Below are 21,874 nucleotides of genomic sequence, written 5' to 3' on the forward strand. Positions count from 1 at the left end.
TAACAACACCGTCAAACCCTACATGATCAGTTTGCCATTTTCTCCCTTCTACTGCTGATGGTGCTGACTCTCACTGGGGTACAGTTCCACAGACACTGACTCTCACTGGGGTACAGTTCCACAGACACTGACTCTCACTGGGGTACAGTTCCACAGACACTGACTCTCACTGGGGTACAGTTCCACAGGCACTGACTCTCACTGGGGTACAGTTCAACAGGCACTGATTCTCACTGGGGTACAGTTCCACAGACACTGACTCTCACTGGGGTACAGTTCCACAGGCACTGACTCTCACTGGGGTACAGTTCAACAGGCACTGATTCTCACTGGGGTACAGTTCCACAGACACTGACTCTCACTGGGGTACAGTTCCACAGACACTGACTCTCACTGGGGTACAGTTCCACAGACACTGATTCTCACTGGGGTACAGTTCCACAGACACTGACTCTCACTGGGGTACAGTTCCACAGACACTGACTCTCACTGGGGTACAGTTCCACAGACACTGACTCTCACTGGGGTACAGTTCCACAGGCACTGACTCTCACTGGGGTACAGTTCCACAGGCACTGACTCTCACTGGGGTACAGTTCCACAGACACTGACTCTCACTGGGGTACAGTTCCACAGACACTGACTCTCACTGGGGTATAGTTCCACAGACACTGACTCTCACTGGGGTACAGTTCCACAGGCACTGACTCTCACTGGGGTACAGTTCCACAGACACTGACTCTCACTGGGGTACAGTTCCACAGACACTGACTCTCGCTGGGGTACAGTTCCACAGACACTGACTCTCACTGGGGTACAGTTCCACAGACACTGACTCTCGCTGGGGTACAGTTCCACAGACACTGACTCTCACTGGGGTACAGTTCCAGACACTGACTCTCACTGGGGTACGGGTTCCACAGGCACTGACTCTCACTGGGGTACAGTTCCACAGACACTGACTCTCACTGGGGTACGGGTTCCACAGACACTGACTCTCACTGGGGTACAGTTCCAGACACTGACTCTCACTGGGGTACAGTTCCACAGACACTGACTCTCACTGGGGTACAGTTCCACAGACACTGACTCTCACTGGGGTACAGTTCCAGACACTGACTCTCACTGGGGTACGGGTTCCACAGGCACTGACTATCACTGGGGTACAGTTCCAATTCACAATTCACAATTCAAATCGCTTTATTGGCATAAGTTACATCTTATGTTGCCAAAGCATCAAAATACATTTATGGTTGAGCACACAAACGCAGCTCTATTCATACAGTGTATAAACAGGTATATCCCTGAGTGTATAAATATACATTCGCATTGTCTATATATATTCATTTCTAAGTTTACTGGTTGTCCCTCTGTTCATGGCAAGCTGTAACATAGTGTGCCGCCAGTGTCACACAGCCTCTCTCCTCTCCCAGTAGGAATGGGAGTTTTTGGTTGTCATTCAGATTTCTGAATTCAGGGCATATTTGTGAGAATTTTTGGTAGAAATTCTCCCTGATGTCCTGATATTTTCCACAGGCTGTGAGGAAGTGCATCTCTGTCTCCACTACTCCCTGACTGCAGTGAGAGCATATCCTGTCTTCTCTTGGCAGCCTGGACTGCCTGTGTCTGCCTTTTTCGATCGCTAGGCTATGTTCGCTAAGTCTGTACCTTGTCAAGGTTCTTCTCAGTTTGTTATCCTTTACCATGGTCAGGTAATCAGCTATGTTGTATTGTCTGTTTAGGGCCAAGTAGCAATTGAGTTTGCTTTGGGTTTTTGTTGTTTCTGCCCAATATGTCAGATATTTTTCCTTTTGCTTAGCGACGATTGTGTTGGGTCGAATTCTTTGTGTTACCCTGTCACTGTCCTGGGGCTGGTTATTGTTAGTATTGTTAGTAGTTACTTCACGGAGTCCCAGGACTAGTTGACTGAGGGTATTCTTTTTTATGGTCAGCTCTTGGCATTTCAGGGCGTCGTAGTGATAGCATTGGGGGTTGCTTATTTGTAGGTGGTTCCAAAATTTGGTGGCTCTTTTTTGGATAGTGATTATTAATGGATATTGGCCTAGTTCCGCCCTGCATGCATTGTTTACTGTTTTCCTTTGAGTCCGGAGGATACTTTTACAGAATTCTGCATGTAGGATCTCAATTGGGTGTTTGTCCCATTTTGCGAATTCTTGTTGAGTTAGCGGTCCCCATACTTCACTGCCATAGAGTGCAATTGGTTCAATTACTGATTTGAAAATTTTGAGCCAAATGCTAATTGGGATTTCTATTTGGATTGATTTTTTGATGGCATAGAAAGCCCTTCTTGCTTTCTCTTTCAGTTCATTCACAGCCAGTTTGAAGTTTCCCGTAGAACTGATTTTTAAGCCCAAGTATGTGTAGTTAGTGGTTTGTTCAATTTTGGTTGTTCCTACTATGAAATTTATTTTGGGTCCCTGATGTTTGGATCTTTGCTGGAACACAAGGACTTTGGTTTTTTGGGGATTTATTGTCAGGGCCCAAGTCTGGCAGTACAACTCCAGCAGGTCCAGGTTCTGCTGTAGACCCTCTTTAGTTGGTGACAGCAGAACCAGGTCGTCTGCATAGAGGAGGAATTTAACCTTGGATTCATATAGGGTGAGGCCGGGTGCTGTAGATTGTTCAAGTAGTTTTGCCAATCCATTTATGTAAATATTAAAGAGTGTCGGTGAGATTGGCGAGCCCTGCGTCACCCCCCGCCCCTGTGGGAAGTATTTTGTTTGTTTGTCTCCAATTTTAACTGCACATTTGTTGTTTGTATACATTGATTTAATTACATCATGTTTTCCCTCCTACCCCGCTTTCGATAAGTTTCAGGAATAAACCGTCATGCCAGATGGAGTCGAAAGCTTTCTGGAAATCTACAAAGCATGCGTAGATTTTGCTTTTGTTATGGTGAACGTGTTTGTCAATTAGGGTCTGTAGGGTGAAGATATGATCGGATGTTCTATAGTTTGGCAGGAATCCAATTTGGCTTTTACTCAAGACATTGTGCTCCTCAAGGAAGTTTATAAGTCTTTTGTTTATGATGCTACAGAATACCTTCCCCAGGTTACTGTTTACGCAGATGCCTCGATAGTTGTTTGGGTCGATTTTGTCCCCACTTTTGTATATGGGCGTTATGAGTCCTTTGTTCCAGATATCAGGGAAATAACCGACACTCAGAACCAAGTTGAAGAGTTTTAGGATAGCCAGTTTCATTTTGTTGTCTGTGTGTTTAATCATCTCGTTTAGTATGCCGTCTGTCCCGCAGGCTTTTCCTGGTCGCAGGTCCTTGAGTTTTTCAAGAAGTTCTTTTTCTGTTATTATGGCGTCTAGCGGGTTTTGGTTATCTTTTATGGCCATTTCTAGCTTTTCCAGTTTTTTGCATATTTGGTGTTGCTCTGGTCCTAGTGTGTTTTTCTGGTATAATTTTTCAAAGTGGTTTACCCATGTGTCCCCATTTTGAATGGCCAAATCGTCGTGTTGTTTTTTGTGTAGTGTTTTCAAGTTTTCCCAGAAACAATTGGAATCAATGGATTCCTCCATGGAGCTGAGTGTATTCTTAATATATTGCTCTTTTTTGGTTCTGAGTGTGTTTCTGTATTGTGTTAGTGTCTGACAATAAGTAAGGCGTAATTCCTCGTTTTCTGGATGTCTGTGTTTCTGGTTTGATATTTTTCTAAGTTTTTTCCTCATGTTATGGCAATCTCGGTCAAACCATTTTTCATAGTTTTTTGTTTTGGGTTTGTTCTTGCGAGCTTTCAAGTTTGCATTTGTTGCCAAATTATCAAAAATATTGTTTAGTTTAATAACTGCCCGGTTTACGCCTTCTTTATTGTGAGTGTATATGTTATCCAGAAAGGTGTCTAAGAGAGCTTGAGTTGATGCATTGCTAATTGTTTTCTGGTATTTTTCCGTGTCGTTTTTGGCCCATCTGTACGATTTTTTGGTGTTGTACAGTTTACTGGGTTGTGTTTCTATGTTGTTTGTTTCTGTCTTTTTGAGGAACATAGTAATTTGACTGTGATCTGACAGTGTTGTTTGTGGTTTGACTGTGAATGCTCTGAAAGAGGATGGGTCTAAGTCTGTAATCATATAGTCTACTGTGCTGCAGCCAAGAGGTGAGCAATAGGTCGATCTTCCTAGGAGGTCTCCTATGAACCTACCATTGACAATGTACAGACCCTGACTCTCACTGGGGTACAGTTCCACAGACACTGACTCTCACTGGGGTACAGTTCCACAGACACTGACTCTCACTGGGGTACGGGTTCCACAGACACCGACTCTCACTGGGGTACAGTTCACAGACACTGACTCTCACTGGGGTACAGTTCACAGACACTGACTCTCACTGGGGTACAGTTCCACCAACATTGACTCTCACTGGGGTATGGGTTCCACAGGCCCAGACTCTCACTGGGGTACAGTTCAACAGACACTGACTCTCACTGGGGTATAGGTTCCACAGACACTGACTCCCACTGGGGGCACAGTTCCACAGACTCCCACTGGGGTACAGTTCCACAGACACCGACTCTCACTGGTGTACAGTTCCACAGACACTGACTCTCACTGGGGTACAGTTCTACAGACTCTCACTGGGGTACAGTTCCAGACACTGACTCTCACTGGGGTACAGTTCTACAGAATCTCACTGGGGTACAGTTCCACTGACTCTCACTGGGGTACAGTTCCACAGATACTGACTTTCACTGGGGTACAGTCCCAAAGACACTGATTCTCACTGGGGTACAGTTCTACAGACTCTAACTGGGGTACAGTTCCAGACACTGACTCTCACTGGGGTACAGTTCTACAGAATCTCACTGGGGTACAGTTCCACTGACTCTCACTGGGGTACAGTTCCACAGACACTGACTCTCACTGGGGTACAGTTCCACAGACTCTCACTGGGGTACAGTTCCACAGACTCTGACTCTCACTGGGGTATGGGTTCCACAGACACTGACTCTCACTGGGGTACAGTTCCACAGACTCTCACTGGGGTACAGTTCCACAGACACTGACTCTCACTGGGGTATAGTTCCACAGACACTGACTCTCACTGGGGTATAGTTCCACAGACACTGACTCTCACTGGGGTACAGTTCCACAGACACTGACTCTCACTGGGGTATAGTTCCACAGACACTGACTCTCACTGGGGTACAGTTCCACAGACACTGACTCTCACTGGGGTACAGTTCCACAGACACTGACTCTCACTGGGGTACAGTTCCACAGACACTGACTCTCACTGGGGTACAGTTCCACACACACTGACTCTCACTGGGGTACGGGTTCCAGAGACACTGACTCTCACTGGGGTACAGTTCCACAGACACTGACTCTCACTGGGGTATGGGTTCCACAGACACGGACTCTCACTGGGGTACAGTTCAACAGACACGGACTCTCACTGGGGTACGGGTTCCACAGACACTGACTCTCACTGAGGTACAATTCCACAGACACTGACTCTCACTGGGGTATAGGTTCCACAGACACTGACTCCCACTGGGGGCACAGTTCCACAGACTCCCACTGGGGTACAGTTCCACAGACACCGACTCTCACTGGTGTACAGTTCCACAGACACTGACTCTCACTGGGGTACAGTTCTACAGACTCTCACTGGGGTACAGTTCCACAGACACTGACTCTCACTGGGCTACAGTTCCACAGACACTGACTCTCACTGGGGTACAGTTCCAGACACTGACTCTCACTGGGGTACAGTTCAGACACTGACTCTCACTGGGGTACAGTTCTACAGAATCTCACTGGGGTACAGTTCCACTGACTCTCACTGGGGTACAGTTCCACAGATACTGACTCTCACTGGGGTACAGTCCCAAAGACACTGATTCTCACTGGGGTACAGTTCCACTGACTCTCACTGGGGTACAGTTCCACAGATACTGACTCTCACTGGGGCACAGTTCCACAGACACTGACTCTCACTGGGGTACAGTTCCACAGACTCTCACTGGGGCACAGTTCCACAGACACTGACTCTCACTGGGGTACAGTTACAGACACTGACTCTCACTGGGGTACAGTTCCACAGACACTGACTCTCACTGGGGCACAGTTCCACAGACACTGACTCTCACTGGGGTACAGTTCCACAGACACTGACTCTCACTGGGGTACAGTTCCACAGACTCCCACTGGGGTACAGTTCCACAGACTCTGATTCTCACTGGGGTATGGGTTCCACAGACACTGACTCTCACTGGGGTACAGTTCCACAGACTCTCACTGGGGTAGAGTTCCACAGACATGGACTCTCACTGGGGTATGGGTTCCACAGACACTGACTCTCACTGGGGTACAGTTCAACAGACACTGACTCTCACTGGGGTACAGTTCCACAGACACGGACTCTCACTGGGGTATGGGTTCCACAGGCACTGACTCTCACTGGGGTACAGTTCCACAGACACGGACTCTCACTGGGGTACAGTTCCACAGACACTGACTCTCACTGGGGTACAGTTCCACAGACACTGACTCTCACTGGGGTACAGTTCCACAGACACGGACTCTCACTGGGGTATGGGTTCCACAGACACTGACTCTCACTGGGGTACAGTTCCACAGACACTGACTCTCACTGGGGTATAGTTCCACAGACACTGACTCTCACTGGGGTACAGTTCCACAGACACCGACTCTCACTGGGGTATAGTTCCACAGACACTGACTCTCACTGGGGTACAGTTCCACAGACACTGACTCTCACTGGGGTACAGTTCCACAGACACTGACTCTCACTGGGGTACAGTTCCACACACACTGACTCTCACTGGGGTACGGGTTCCAGAGACACTGACTCTCACTGGGGTACCGTTCCACAGACACTGACTCTCAGTGGGGTATGGGTTCCACAGACACGGACTCTCACTGGGGTACAGTTCAACAGACACGGACTCTCACTGGGGTACGGGTTCCACAGACACTGACTCTCACTGAGGTACAATTCCACAGACACTGACTCTCACTGGGGTATAGGTTCCACAGACACTGACTCCCACTGGGGGCACAGTTCCACAGACTCCCACTGGGGTACAGTTCCACAGACACCGACTCTCACTGGTGTACAGTTCCACAGACACTGACTCTCACTGGGGTACAGTTCTACAGACTCTCACTGGGGTACAGTTCCACAGACACTGACTCTCACTGCGGTACAGTTCCACAGACACTGACTCTCACTGGGGTACAGTTCCACAGACACTGACTCTCCCTGGGGTACAGTTCCACAAACACTGACTCTCACTGGGGTACAGTTCCACAGACACTGACTCTCACTGGGGTATAGTTCCACAGACACTGACTCTCACTGGGGTACAGTTCCACAGACACTGACTCTCACTGGGGTACAGTTCCACAGACACTGACTCTCACTGGGGTATGGGTTCCACAGACACGGACTCTCACTGGGGTACAGTTCAACAGACACTGACTCTCACTGGGGTATGGGTTCCACAGACACTGACTCTCACTGGGCTACAGTTCCACAGACACTGACTCTCACTGGGGTACAGTTCCAGACACTGACTCTCACTGGGGTACAGTTCTACAGAATCTCACTGGGGTACAGTTCCACTGACTCTCACTGGGGTGCAGTTCCACAGACACTGACTCTCACTGGGGTACAGTCCCAAAGACACTGATTCTCACTGGGGTACAGTTCCACAGACACTGACTCTCACTGGGGCACAGTTCCACAGACACTGACTCTCACTGGGGTACAGTTCCACAGACTCTCACTGGGGCACAGTTCCACAGACACTGACTCTCACTGGGGTACAGTTACAGACACTGACTCTCACTGGGGTACAGTTCTACAGAATCTCACTGGGGTACAGTTCCACTGACTCTCACTAGGGTACAGTTCCACAGACACTGACTCTCACTGGGGTACAGTTCCACAGACACTGACTCTCACTGGGGTACAGTTCCACAGACACTGACTCTCACTGGGGTACAGTTCCACAGACTCTCACTGGGGTACAGTTCCACAGACTCTGGTTCTCACTGGGGTATGGGTTCCACAGACACTGACTCTCACTGGGGTATGGGTTCCACAGATACTGACTCTCACTGGGGTACAGTTCCACAGACTCTCACTGGGGTAGAGTTCCACAGACATGGACTCTCACTGGGGTATGGGTTCCACAGACACTGACTCTCACTGGGGTACAGTTCAACAGACACTGACTCTCACTGGGGTACAGTTCCACAGACACGGACTCTCACTGGAGTATGGGTTCCACAGGCACTGACTCTCACTGGGGTACAGTTCCACAGACACGGACTCTCACTGGGGTACAGTTCCACAGACACTGACTCTCACTGGGGTACAGTTCCACAGACACTGACTCTCACTGGGGTATGGGTTCCACAGACACGGACTCTCACTGGGGTACAGTTCAACAGACACGGACTCTCACTGGGGTACGGGTTCCACAGACACTGACTCTCACTGAGGTACAATTCCACAGACACTGACTCTCACTGGGGTATAGGTTCCACAGACACTGACTCCCACTGGGGGCACAGTTCCACAGACTCCCACTGGGGTACAGTTCCACAGACACCGACTCTCACTGGTGTACAGTTCCACAGACACTGACTCTCACTGGGGTACAGTTCTACAGACTCTCACTGGGGTACAGTTCCACAGACACTGACTCTCACTGGGCTACAGTTCCACAGACACTGACTCTCACTGGGGTACAGTTCCAGACACTGACTCTCACTGGGGTACAGTTCAGACACTGACTCTCACTGGGGTACAGTTCTACAGAATCTCACTGGGGTACAGTTCCACTGACTCTCACTGGGGTACAGTTCCACAGATACTGACTCTCACTGGGGTACAGTCCCAAAGACACTGATTCTCACTGGGGTACAGTTCCACTGACTCTCACTGGGGTACAGTTCCACAGATACTGACTCTCACTGGGGCACAGTTCCACAGACACTGACTCTCACTGGGGTACAGTTCCACAGACTCTCACTGGGGTACAGTTACAGACACTGACTCTCACTGGGGTACAGTTCCACAGACACTGACTCTCACTGGGGCACAGTTCCACAGACACTGACTCTCACTGGGGTACAGTTCCACAGACACTGACTCTCACTGGGGTACAGTTCCACAGACTCTCACTGGGGTACAGTTCCACAGACTCTGATTCTCACTGGGGTATGGGTTCCACAGACACTGACTCTCACTGGGGTACAGTTCCACAGACTCTCACTGGGGTAGAGTTCCACAGACATGGACTCTCACTGGGGTATGGGTTCCACAGACACTGACTCTCACTGGGGTACAGTTCAACAGACACTGACTCTCACTGGGGTACAGTTCCACAGACACGGACTCTCACTGGGGTATGGGTTCCACAGGCACTGACTCTCACTGGGGTACAGTTCCACAGACACGGACTCTCACTGGGGTACAGTTCCACAGACACTGACTCTCACTGGGGTACAGTTCCACAGACACTGACTCTCACTGGGGTACAGTTCCACAGACACGGACTCTCACTGGGGTATGGGTTCCACAGACACTGACTCTCACTGGGGTACAGTTCCACAGACAATGACTCTCACTGGGGTATAGTTCCACAGACACTGACTCTCACTGGGGTACAGTTCCACAGACACCGACTCTCACTGGGGTATAGTTCCACAGACACTGACTCTCACTGGGGTACAGTTCCACAGACACTGACTCTCACTGGGGTACAGTTCCACAGACACTGACTCTCACTGGGGTACAGTTCCACACACACTGACTCTCACTGGGGTACGGGTTCCAGAGACACTGACTCTCACTGGGGTACCGTTCCACAGACACTGACTCTCAGTGGGGTATGGGTTCCACAGACACGGACTCTCACTGGGGTACAGTTCAACAGACACGGACTCTCACTGGGGTACGGGTTCCACAGACACTGACTCTCACTGAGGTACAATTCCACAGACACTGACTCTCAGTGGGGTATAGGTTCCACAGACACTGACTCCCACTGGGGGCACAGTTCCACAGACTCCCACTGGGGTACAGTTCCACAGACAGCGACTCTCACTGGTGTACAGTTCCACAGACACTGACTCTCACTGGGGTACAGTTCTACAGACTCTCACTGGGGTACAGTTCCACAGACACTGACTCTCACTGCGGTACAGTTCCACAGACACTGACTCTCACTGGGGTACAGTTCCACAGACACTGACTCTCCCTGGGGTACAGTTCCACAAACACTGACTCTCACTGGGGTACAGTTCCACAGACACTGACTCTCACTGGGGTATAGTTCCACAGACACTGACTCTCACTGGGGTACAGTTCCACAGACACTGACTGTCACTGGGGTACAGTTCCACAGACACTGACTCTCACTGGGGTATGGGTTCCACAGACACGGACTCTCACTGGGGTACAGTTCAACAGACACTGACTCTCACTGGGGTATGGGTTCCACAGACACTGACTCTCACTGGGCTACAGTTCCACAGACACTGACTCTCACTGGGGTACAGTTCCAGACACTGACTCTCACTGGGGTACAGTTCTACAGAATCTCACTGGGGTACAGTTCCACTGACTCTCACTGGGGTACAGTTCCACAGACACTGACTCTCACTGGGGTACAGTCCCAAAGACACTGATTCTCACTGGGGTACAGTTCCACAGACACTGACTCTCACTGGGGCACAGTTCCACAGACACTGACTCTCACTGGGGTACAGTTCCACAGACTCTCACTGGGGCACAGTTCCACAGACACTGACTCTCACTGGGGTACAGTTACAGACACTGACTCTCACTGGGGTACAGTTCTACAGAATCTCACTGGGGTACAGTTCCACTGACTCTCACTAGGGTACAGTTCCACAGACACTGACTCTCACTGGGGTACAGTTCCACAGACACTGACTCTCACTGGGGTACAGTTCCACAGACACTGACTCTCACTGGGGTACAGTTCCACAGACTCTCACTGGGGTACAGTTCCACAGACTCTGGTTCTCACTGGGGTATGGGTTCCACAGATACTGACTCTCACTGGGGTACAGTTCCACAGACTCTCACTGGGGTAGAGTTCCACAGACATGGACTCTCACTGGGGTATGGGTTCCACAGACACTGACTCTCACTGGGGTACAGTTCAACAGACACTGACTCTCACTGGGGTACAGTTCCACAGACACGGACTCTCACTGGGGTATGGGTTCCACAGGCACTGACTCTCACTGGGGTACAGTTCCACAGACACGGACTCTCACTGGGGTACAGTTCCACAGACACGGACTCTCACTGGGGTACAGTTCCACAGACACTGACTCTCACTGGGGTACAGTTCCACAGACACTGACTCTCACTGGGGTACAGTTCCACAGACACGGACTCTCACTGGGGTATGGGTTCCACAGACACTGACTCTCACTGGGGTATGGGTTCCACAGACTCTGCACAGACCAGGGATGGGGCCTTTCCTGCTCTGTACAGCTCAGTAGCAGACCAGTTTTTGTTTGTTCATTCTGGGGTTGTGCACATCACTGGCAAGGCCGGCATTTATTTCCCATCCCTACTGAACTCAGCACAGAGCAGGTATGGAATATGAGCCCGATTCAGACTCAGTACCTAGATCCTGTATAACACTGTATTGCTCTCTGCTGAATTCATCGGGTGTTGGCCCCCTTCAGTACCCTGACCACGTGCTCAATCTACAGGTATCCGCCTCGACCGTGTCAACCAGATATCCAACTGCGGAGGGCATCACAACAGAGTCAGAGAACGACTCAGCCACCCTCCGCGCACACTCAGCACAGACTGCGCATCCAGCTTGCTCCGTACAATTTTGCGACTCACTGGATTAAGTCACTGAAGGGTCAAAGGAAGCCAGAGTCGCAAGAGGATGCTGATAAAGCTGTGCTGGGTACCTGAACTTGGCCATCGCCTGCCCGAAAGTCCCCCTCTCCTGCTGGAAGTCCTGAATGTACTTGAGCTGTGGGAAGAGAAACACAGTTAAATATGGAAAATGAAACGCTGGGGAGCGGCAGCTGACGCCGAGATCGTGATTTGGCTCTTCTCCTGCAAATTGTTATATTCTCATGTATTCCGGGGGCTGTTTTCACTCCTGCATGTGGGAGAATTATGTAAAAAACACACAGCTGTCGGCTGTGGCTCATTGGGCAGCACGCTTGACTCGGAGCCAGGAGGTTGATCAAAAAAGGGTGTGAAGATAAACCCAGCAGCTACAGGCCAGTCAGTTTGACCTCGGTATTGGGGAAGCTTTTAGACACAGTAATCAGGGACAAAATTAACAGTCACTTGGACAAGTGTGGATTAATTAAGGAAAGCCAGCACGGGCTTGTTAAAGGCAAATCGTGTTTAACCAACTTGATCGAGTTCTTTGATGAGGTAACAGAGAGGGTTGATGAGGGCAATGCGGTTGACGTGGTGTACATGGATTTCCAAAAGGCGTTTGACAAAGTGTCACATAATAGGCTTGCCAGCAAAGTTGAAGCCCATGGAATAAAAGGGACAATGGCAGCGTGGACACGGAATTGGCTAAGTGACAGGAAACAGAGAGTAGTGGTGAATGGTTGTTTTTCGGACTGGAGGAAGGTACACAGTGGTGTTCCCCAGGGTCGGTTCTAGGACCACTGCTTTTCTTGATATATATTAATGACTTGGATGTGGGCACAATTTCAAAATTTGCAGATGACACAAAACTTGGAAGTATAGTGAACAGTGAGGAGGAGAGTGATAGACTTCAGGAACACATAGACAGGCTGGTGGAATGGGCGGACACGTGGCAGATGAAATTTAACACAGAAAAGTGCGAAGTGATACATTTTGGTAGAATGAGGAGAGGAAATATAAACTAAAGGGTACAATCCTAAAGGGGGTGCACGAACAGAGAGACCTGGGGGTATATGTGCACAAATCGTTGAAGGTGGCAGGGCAGGTTGAGAAAGCAGTTAAAAAGACTTACGGGATCCTGGGCTTCATAAATAGAGGCACAGAGTACAAAAGTGTGGAAATTATGATGAACCTGTATAAAACACTGGTCTGGCCCCAACTGGAGTACTGTGTCCAATTCTGGGCACCGCACTTTAGGAAGGATGTGAAGGCCTTAGAGAGGGTGCAGAAAAGATTTACAAGAATGATTCCAGGGATGAGGGACTTCAGTTACGTGGATAGACTGGAGAAGCTGGGGTTGTTCTCCTTAGAGCAGAGAAGGTTGAGAGGAGATTTGATAGAGGTGTTCAAAATCATGAGGGGTCTGGACAGAGTAGATAGAGAGAAACTGTTCCCATTGGCGGAAGGGTCGAGAACCAGAGGACACAGATTTAAGGTGATTGGCAGAAGAACCAAAGGCAACATCAGAAAAAACTTTTTTACTCAGCGAGTGGTTAAGATCTGGAATGCACTGCCTGAAAGGGTGGTGGAGGCAGACTCAATCGTGGCTTTCAAAAGGGAGTTGGATAAGTATCTGAAGGAAAAATAATTGCAGGGCTACAGGGAAAGGGCAGGGGAGTGGGACTAGCGGAGAGTCGGCACGGACGCGATGGGCCAAATGGCCTTCTTCTGTGCTGTAACCATTATATGATTCTATGTTGTGGGTTCAAGTCCCACTCCAGAGACTTGAGCAAAAAATCCAGGCCGACACCCCCAGTACTGAGGGAGTGCTGTCAACTGGGATTGATACAGGGCTATGGGGAGAGAGCGGGGCAGTGGGATTAGTTTGGGATTGATACAGGGCTATGGGGAGAGAGCGGGGCAGTGGGATTAGTTTGGGATTGATATAATGCTATGGGGAGAGAGAGCGGGGCAGTGGGATTAGTTTGGGATTGATTCAGGGCTATGGGGAGAGAGAGCGGGGCAATGGGATTCGTTTTGGAATGATACAGGGCTATGGGGAGAGAGAGCGGGGCAATGGGATTAGTTTGGGATTGATGCAAGGCTATGGGGAGAGAGCGGGGCAGTGGGATTAGTTTGGGATTGATACAGGGCTATAGGGAGAGAGTGAGGCAGTGGAATTAGTTTGGGATTGATACATAGAAACATAAAAGATAGGAGCAGGAGTAGGCCATTCGGCCCCTCGAGCCTGCTCCGCCATTCAATGAGATCATGGCTGATCATTCAAACTCAGAACCCTGTCCCTGCCTTCTCCCCATATCCCTTGGTCCCTTTAGCCTTAAGAAATATATCTAACTCCCTCTTGAATATATTTAATGAATTGGCCTCAACTGCCTTCTGTGGTAGAGAATTCCACAGGTTCTCCACTCTCTGGGTGAAGAAATTCCTCCTCAACTCTGTCCTAAATGGCTTACACCTTATCTTTAGACTGTGACCCCTGGTTCTGGACTCCCCGGCCATCAGAAACATCCTCCCTGCATCTAGTCTGTCTAATCCTGTTAGAATTTTATAAGTTTCAATGAGATCCCCTCTCATTCTGCAAAACTCCAGTGAGTATAAGCCCAATCGACCCAATCTCTCCTCATACGTCATTCCTGCCATCCCAGGTATCAGTCTGGTGAATCTTCGCTGCACTCCCTCCATGGCAAGAACATCCTTCCTCAGATAAGGCGACCAAAACTGCACACAATACTCAAGGTGTGGTCTCACCAAGGCCCTGTACAACTGCAGCAAGACATCCTTGTTCCTGTACTCAAACCCTCTCGCTACGAAGGCCAACATACCATTTGCCTTCTTAACCGCCTGCTGCACCTGCATGCTTCCCTTCAGCGACTGGTGCACAAGGACACCCAGGTCTCGTTGCACTTCCCCTTCTCCCAATCTATTGCCATTCAGATAATAATCTGCCTTCCTGTTTTTGCCACCAAAGTGGATAACCTCGCATTTATCCACATTATACTGCATCTGCCATGCATCTGCCCAATCACCCAACCTGTCCAAATCATACTGGAGTTTCTCGGCATCCTCCTCACAGCACACACGCCCACCCAGCTTTGTGTTGTCTGCAAACTTGGAGATATTACATCTAGTTCCCTCGTCTAGATCATTAATATATATAGTGAATAGCTGGGGTCCTAGCACCAATCCCTGCGGTACCCCACAAGTCACTGCCTGCCACTCGGAAAAAGACCCATTTATTCCAACTCTTTGCTTCCTGTCTGCCAACCAGTTCTCTATCCAAGTCAGTACCTTGCCCCCAATCCCATGTGCCTTAACTTTACACGCTAATCTCTTATGTGGGACCTTATCGAAAGCCTTCTGAAAGTCCAAATACACCACATCCACTGGTTCTCCCTTATCTATTCTACCAGTTACATCCTCAAAAAATTCCAGTAGATTAGTCAAGCATGATTTACCTTTTGTAAATCCATGTTGACTTTGTCCGATCCTGTCACTTTTTTCCAAGTGCTCTGCTATTACATCTTTTATAATGGACTCTAGCATTTTCCCCACTACCGATGTCAGGCTTACTGGTCTATAATTCACCGTTTTCCCTCTACCACCTTTTTTGAACTGTGGGGTAACATTAGCTACCCGCAAATCCATGGGAACTGTTCGAGTCTATAGGATTTTGGAAGATGACCAGCAGTGCATCTACTATTTCTAGGGCCACTTCCTTAAGTACCCTATGATGTAGATTATCAGGCCCTGGGGATTTATCGGCCTTCAGTCCCGTCAATTTCAATAACACCATTTCCCTACAAATACTGATTTCATTCAGTTCCTCCCTCTCATCAGACCCTATGTTCCCCGACATCTCTGGGAGGTTATTTGTGTCCTCCTTTGTGAAGACAGAACCAAAATATGTATTTAATTGGTCTGCCATGTCTTTGTTCCCCATTATAAATTCCCCCGATTCTGACTGCAAGGGACCTACGCTTGACTTCACCAATCTTTTTCTCTTCACATATCTATAAAAGTTTTTAGTCAGTTTTTATGTTCCCTGCAAGCTTACTCTCATACTCTATTTCCCCCCTCTTAATTAATCCCTTTGTCCTCCTTTGCTGAATCCTAAACTGCTCCCAATCCTCAGGTTTACTGCTTTTTCTGGCCAATTTATATGTCCTCTCCTTGGATTTATGCTATCCCTAATTTCCCTTGTTAGCCACGGTTGAGTCACCTTTTTTGTTTTATTTTTATGCCAAACAGGGATGAACAAATTCTGTAGTTCATCCATGCGATCTTTGAATGTTTGCCATTGCCTATTCACCGTCAACCCTTTGAGTGACATTCCCCAATCAATCCTACCCAACTCGCGCCTCATACCATCGTAGTTTCCTTTATTTAAATTCAGGACCCTACTCTCTGAGTCAACTACGTCACTCTCCATCTTAATGCAGAATTCTATCATATTATGATCGCTCCGCCCCAAGGGGCCTCGTACAACAAGATTGCTAATTAATCCTTTCTCATTACATAATACCCAGTCTAAGATGGCTTGGTCTGTAGTTGGTTCCTCGACATATTGGTCCAGGAAACCATCCCGTATACACTCCAGGAATTCCTCCTCCACAGTATTGTTACTAATTTGGTTAGTCCAATCTATATGTAGATTAAAGTCACCCATGATAGCTGCTGTGCCCTTATTGCACACGTCTCTAATTTCCCATTTAATGCCATCCCCAACCTCCGCATTACTGTTTGGGGGTCTGTATACAACTCCCACTAACGTTTTCTGCCCCTTGGTATTTCTCAGTTCTACCCATACAGATTCCACATCATCAGAGCGAATATCCTTCCTTACAATTGTGTTAATCCCCTCTTTAACCAGCAATGCTACCCCACCTCCTTTTCCTTTTTGCCTGTCTTTCCTGAATATTGAATACCCCTGGATGTTGAGTTCCCAGCCTTGGTCACCCTGGCACCATGTTTCCGTAATCCCAATCATATCATGTCCGTTTACCTCTATTTGCGCAGCTAATTCATCCACCTTATTACAAGGGCCATGGGGAGAGAGAGCGGGGTAGTGGGATTCGTTTGGGATTGATGCAGCGCTATGGGGAGAAAGCGGAGCAGTGGGATTAGTTTTGGATTGATACACAGCAATGGGGAGAGAGCGGGACAGTGGGATTAGTTTTGGATTGATACACAGCAATGGGGAGAGAGCGGGGCAGTGGGATTAGTTTTGGATTGATACAGGGCTAGGAGGAGAGCGGGGCAGTGGGATTAGTTTGGTTTGATACAGGGCTATGAGGAGAGAGCGGGGCAGTGCGATTAGTTTTGAATTGATACAGGGCTATGGGGAGAGAGAGCGGGGCAGTGGGATTAGTTTGGTTTGATACAGGGCTATGGGGAGAGAGTGGGGCAGTGCGATTAGTTTTGAATTGATACAGGGCTATGGGGAGAGAGAGCAGGGCAGTGGGATTAGTTTGGGATTGATGCAGGGCTATGGGGAGAGAGTGGGGCAGTGGGATTAGTTTTGGATTGATACAGGGCTAGGAGGAGAGCGGGGCAGTGGGATTAGTTTGGAATTGATACAGGGCTATGAGGAGAGAGTGGGGCAGTGGGATTAGTTTTGGATTGACACAGGGCTATGAGGAGAGAGCGGGACAGTGGGATTAGTTTGGGATTGATACAGGGCTAGGAGGAGAGCGGGGCAGTGGGATTAGTTTGGAATTGATACAGGGCTATGAGGAGAGAGTGGGGCAGTGGGATTAGTTTTGGATTGACACAGGGCTATGAGGAGAGAGTGGGGCAGTGGGATTAGTTTTGGATTGACACAGGGCTATGAGGAGAGAGCGGGACAGTGGGATTAGTTTGGGATTGATACAGGGCTAGGAGGAGAGCGGGGCAGTGGGATTAGTTTGGAATTGATACAGTGCTATGGGGAGAGAGTGGGGCAGTGGGATTAGTTTGGGATTGATACAGTGCTATGGGGAGAGAGCAGGGCAGTAGGATTAGTTTTGGATTGATACAGGGCTATGAGGAGAGCGGGGCAGTGGGATTAGTTTGGGATTGATACAGGGCTATGGGGAGAGGGCACTGAGCCCGGTAGTCCCAAACTGGACCATCGGACGGAGTTAGAACGAGCCCTTGCACCTTTTTCTTCTCCGGCAACTCCTTGTATTTCTTGGAGAGGATTTTAGTCAGGTCCAGGTTACTCATTTCCGGGTGAATCTTGGCATACTTGGCTCTTTTCTCCATGAAGAATCGGAAGTACGGAGTCAGTGGCTTCTTCGGAAAATCGGGATGAGTCTGAAATAATGATTCGTATTTTAACATTTTAAGTCACAGCGGTCGTGATCTTGTGCTCACGGCATACACACATAACCCCCATAACCCCCTTCCAACAGACGATAGCGACCAGGACCTTGAACAGCATCCCCCCACACCCGCACTCGTCCACACCCCACCGCCACCCCCTCCCAGCCCCTCTGCACTATCAGCGATACAGACATTGCTCAGTACTATCAGGTGCTTTTTGATTGCTAGGTTAAGCTAAGGATTAGCTTATTTACTATCTATAAGGTTACATCAAATCTAACTCATTAGCTAGCTAATGTCTCAGTCCCAATTTTTAAAATTTGCATGAATATACAATGCTTTAAAATGCTGCATTTAAAGTAACTCCTTCCCCCTAATCGCAAATCCTTTCTGTGGATAAATGATCAAAAGATCCTGAAACATGACAAGGACACTGAAATCGAGTCTGAAGTGTGTGTAAGGGTTCTAGTCCTGGACCAACAACCGTGATGTTTGTCAGTTCAATGCCCACCTGGGCAACTTGTGAAATGCAACTCAAAAATCTGTGGGCTGGCACCAGGAAAATCACCATGAAAGCTGCCGGATTGTCATAAAAACTCAACTGGGTCACTGATGTCCTTCAGGGAAGGGAATCTGCCGCCCCTAACCGGCCTGGGCCTACACGTGACTCCAGTCCCACACTTAATTTAAAAAAAAAAATTCTCGGGTGTGGGCGTCGCTGGCAAGGCCGGCATTTATTGCCGATCTCTAGTTGCCCTGAGAAAGTGGTGGTGGGCCTTCTAGCAGTTTGATACAACTGAGTGTCTTGCTTCGGAGGGCAGTTAAGAGTCAACCACGTTGGTGTGGGTCTGGAGTCACATATAGGCCCAGATCGGGTAAGGATGGCAGGTTTCCTTCCCTAAAGGACATGAATGAGCCGGTTGGGTTTTTACGACAATCCGACAGCTTCATGGTGACTTTTACCGAGAGCAGCTTTTTACTTCAACTGGACTCAAATTCTCAAACTACCATGGTGGGATTTGAACTCACGTTCTCTGGATTATTGATCCAGTAACAATAACCGCTACAACACCGTAGCAAATGCACCATCGCCCACATCCTGAAAGTGTATCCGGCAGTATCTGACACGCTCTCCTGGGCCTACCTTCAGTTTCTTGCCCTTGTACGGATTTTTCACGAACTCCACTGCGTCCGTGAGCAGCTCACTCAGCGTGCGATACTTTCTGATCTAAAGAAATGAGAGAGACAGGGCTAAAAATTCAGTATCGCAGCGCCAGGTCTTTAGTGCCCGAAATTTTGCGCTCGCCCGGATTCCCGTAGCGCCCGCCTGAAATTCAGTTGCGCCGCCCCAAGACGGAGGCGGGCGCTATTGCAGGGTTTGGCCGCCTCGTTTGGGGCGATGAAAGTCAGTTTCAGGCGTCCAGCTGCCGCTGCGGCACCCGATGCGGTGCGGCAGGCTGGGGTACTGCAGGCCTCCTCCTTCTCTTAAGGAGGAGCTGCCTGCAGCCGTGAGATCGCCGCTGGATTCCCCCGGCAAATGAGCCCGGCACCACGGAGAAGTGCCGGGCTCGCGGGAGTCAGACACCAATGTCGCGGGGGGGGGGTGGTGCAGGAGTCCGGGGAGGGAGGTGCGGCCAGGCGGCCGCCGGGAAAGCAGCCAGCCGCCCCTCCACCTTTATGCGCCGGCCTCTCGGAGCTGCAAGGCACTGTTTTTCAAACGCTGTTTGCGGCCGCTACGGGCGAGGCGGCCACAACTGAATTTGGCCATCGGCACGGAATAGCATTGGAACCGGGGCGTTGCGCACACCGATGACGTCATCGGTGCCGGCGCAGCGCTACCGGCTAACGCCGATGTTAGGGACCAACTGAATTTCGGGCGCTAAAAAACTTCCGGCGCAAACCACTCTATAGCCAATAAGTGGGCGCAAACGCGACTGAATTTCTAGGCCTTAGAGTCTAGCTAAAGAACGAATCAACACCGGATGATTATACAGCTGCTTTAACAAATTAGGTCCACCAACAATAAGCAGTAATGGGAAAGTCAGGAGAGCAGAGTAAAGAAAGAAAAACATGCATTTATAGAGCACCTTTTACAATCTCAGGACATCCCAATGCACTTTACAGCCACTGGTTTCTTGGAACAATATGTTGTGGAACCGACTAGGGAGAAGACTTTTTTAGATCTGGTAACGTGTAACAAGGCTGGATTAATTAATGATCTCGAAGTGAAGGATCCTCTTGGGAAGAGTGATCATAGCATGGTAGAATTTCAAATTCAGTTTGAGGGTGAGAAAGCTAGGTCTCAAACTAGTGTCCTGAACTTAAACAAAGGTAATTACAAAGGTATAAAGGCAGACTTGGTTAAAGTGGACTGGGAAAATATATTACAGGGTAAGACTGTAGAAAAGCAGTGGCAAACATTTAAGGAGATATTTCATAACTCTCAGCAAAGATATAATCCAGTGAGAAAGAAAGACTCACCGGCAGCAGAGGGGCCCTGGGTGAAGACTGAGCACAGAGACCGAGGATTTAAAGAGCGGGGAGAGAGAGAGAGTGGACCAGACGCACCGACAGCAGCATCAGCAGCGAAAGCGGCCTTGTGCGCAGACTGAGCGCAGAGACTGAGTGCGGTTTAAACAGAGTGCTGCAAGTTGGGATTTGGTTCTTACTTTACACCAAGAGTCCGAGAGCGGGAGCAGTCAAACAACAACAACTGCGAAACCGCTAAAGTGACGTCACAACCAGGGAAGAAGCTGATTGGTAAGTAGGACCTGGTGAGTATTTCTACAGTCCAGTCGTTAAAGTCAAAGGAAGGTCTCTAGTTTAGAGCAAGTAGTGTGTAAAGTGAAGGTAGGTCCCTCGTGTATTTAATATTCTTTAATTTAAAGGAAGTAAAGGGAGTAAATTAAGGGTAAGACATGGCAGGGCAGCTCGGCAGCATGGAGTGCTCCTCCTGTGCTATGTGGGAAGTCAAGGACACTTTCAGTGTCCAGGGCGAACACACGTGCAGGAAGTGTCTCCAGCTGCAGCTACTCGAAATCCGCGTTTCGGAGCTGGAGCTGCGGCTGGAGTCACTGTGGAGCATCCGCGAAGCTGAGATCTTCATGGATAGCATGTTTAACGAGGTGGTCACACCACAGGTAAACAGTGCACAGGCAGACAGGGAATGGGTGACCACCAGACAGAGTAAAAGAACTAGGAAGGTAGTGCAGGAGTCCCCTGGGTCCATCTCCCTCTCCAACAGATTTTTCATTTTGGATACTGATGGGGGAGATGGTTTCTCAGGGGAATGCAGCAAGAGCCAAGTCCGTGGCACTACGAGTGGCTCAGCTGCACAGGAGGGGAGGAAAAAGAGTGGCAGAGCAATAGTGATAGGGGATTCTATCATAAGGGGAACAGATAGACGTTTCTGTGGCCGCAGACATGAGTCCAGGATGGTATGCTGCCTCCCTGGTGCCAGGGTCAAGGATGTCACTGAACGGCTGCAGGGCATTCTGAAGGGGGAGGGCGAACAGTCAGAGGTCGTGGTTCACATTGGTACCAACCACATGGGTAGAAAGAGGGATGAGGTCCTGCAACAAGAACTTAGGGAGCTAGGTAGCAGATTAAAAAGCAGGACCTCAAAGGTTGTAATCTCTGGATTACTCCCGG

At 49.2% G+C, this 21,874-nt stretch overlaps 1 protein-coding gene across 2 annotated transcripts in view; it reads right to left on the minus strand.

Moving 5' to 3' along the window:
- ubtfl (upstream binding transcription factor, like) overlaps positions 1-21,874 on the minus strand; it is a 205,880-nt gene that overhangs the window by 131,164 nt on the left and 52,842 nt on the right. For both annotated transcript variants that reach the window (XM_085992174.1, XM_085992175.1), the window contains 3 exons: positions 19,368-19,451; positions 18,059-18,214; positions 11,974-12,038 (listed from right to left, as the gene is read on the minus strand). In XM_085992174.1, the coding sequence (XP_085848300.1) occupies positions 11,974-12,038; positions 18,059-18,214; positions 19,368-19,451 (305 nt within the window). The remainder of the gene's footprint in view (positions 1-11,973; positions 12,039-18,058; positions 18,215-19,367; positions 19,452-21,874) is intronic.

The sequence above is a fragment of the Somniosus microcephalus genome, chromosome 7 (genome assembly GCF_052327205.1).
Source record: "Somniosus microcephalus isolate GS21.2 chromosome 7, FLI_Smic_1.0, whole genome shotgun sequence".
In the NCBI taxonomy this organism is placed as follows: Eukaryota; Metazoa; Chordata; class Chondrichthyes; order Squaliformes; family Somniosidae; genus Somniosus; species Somniosus microcephalus.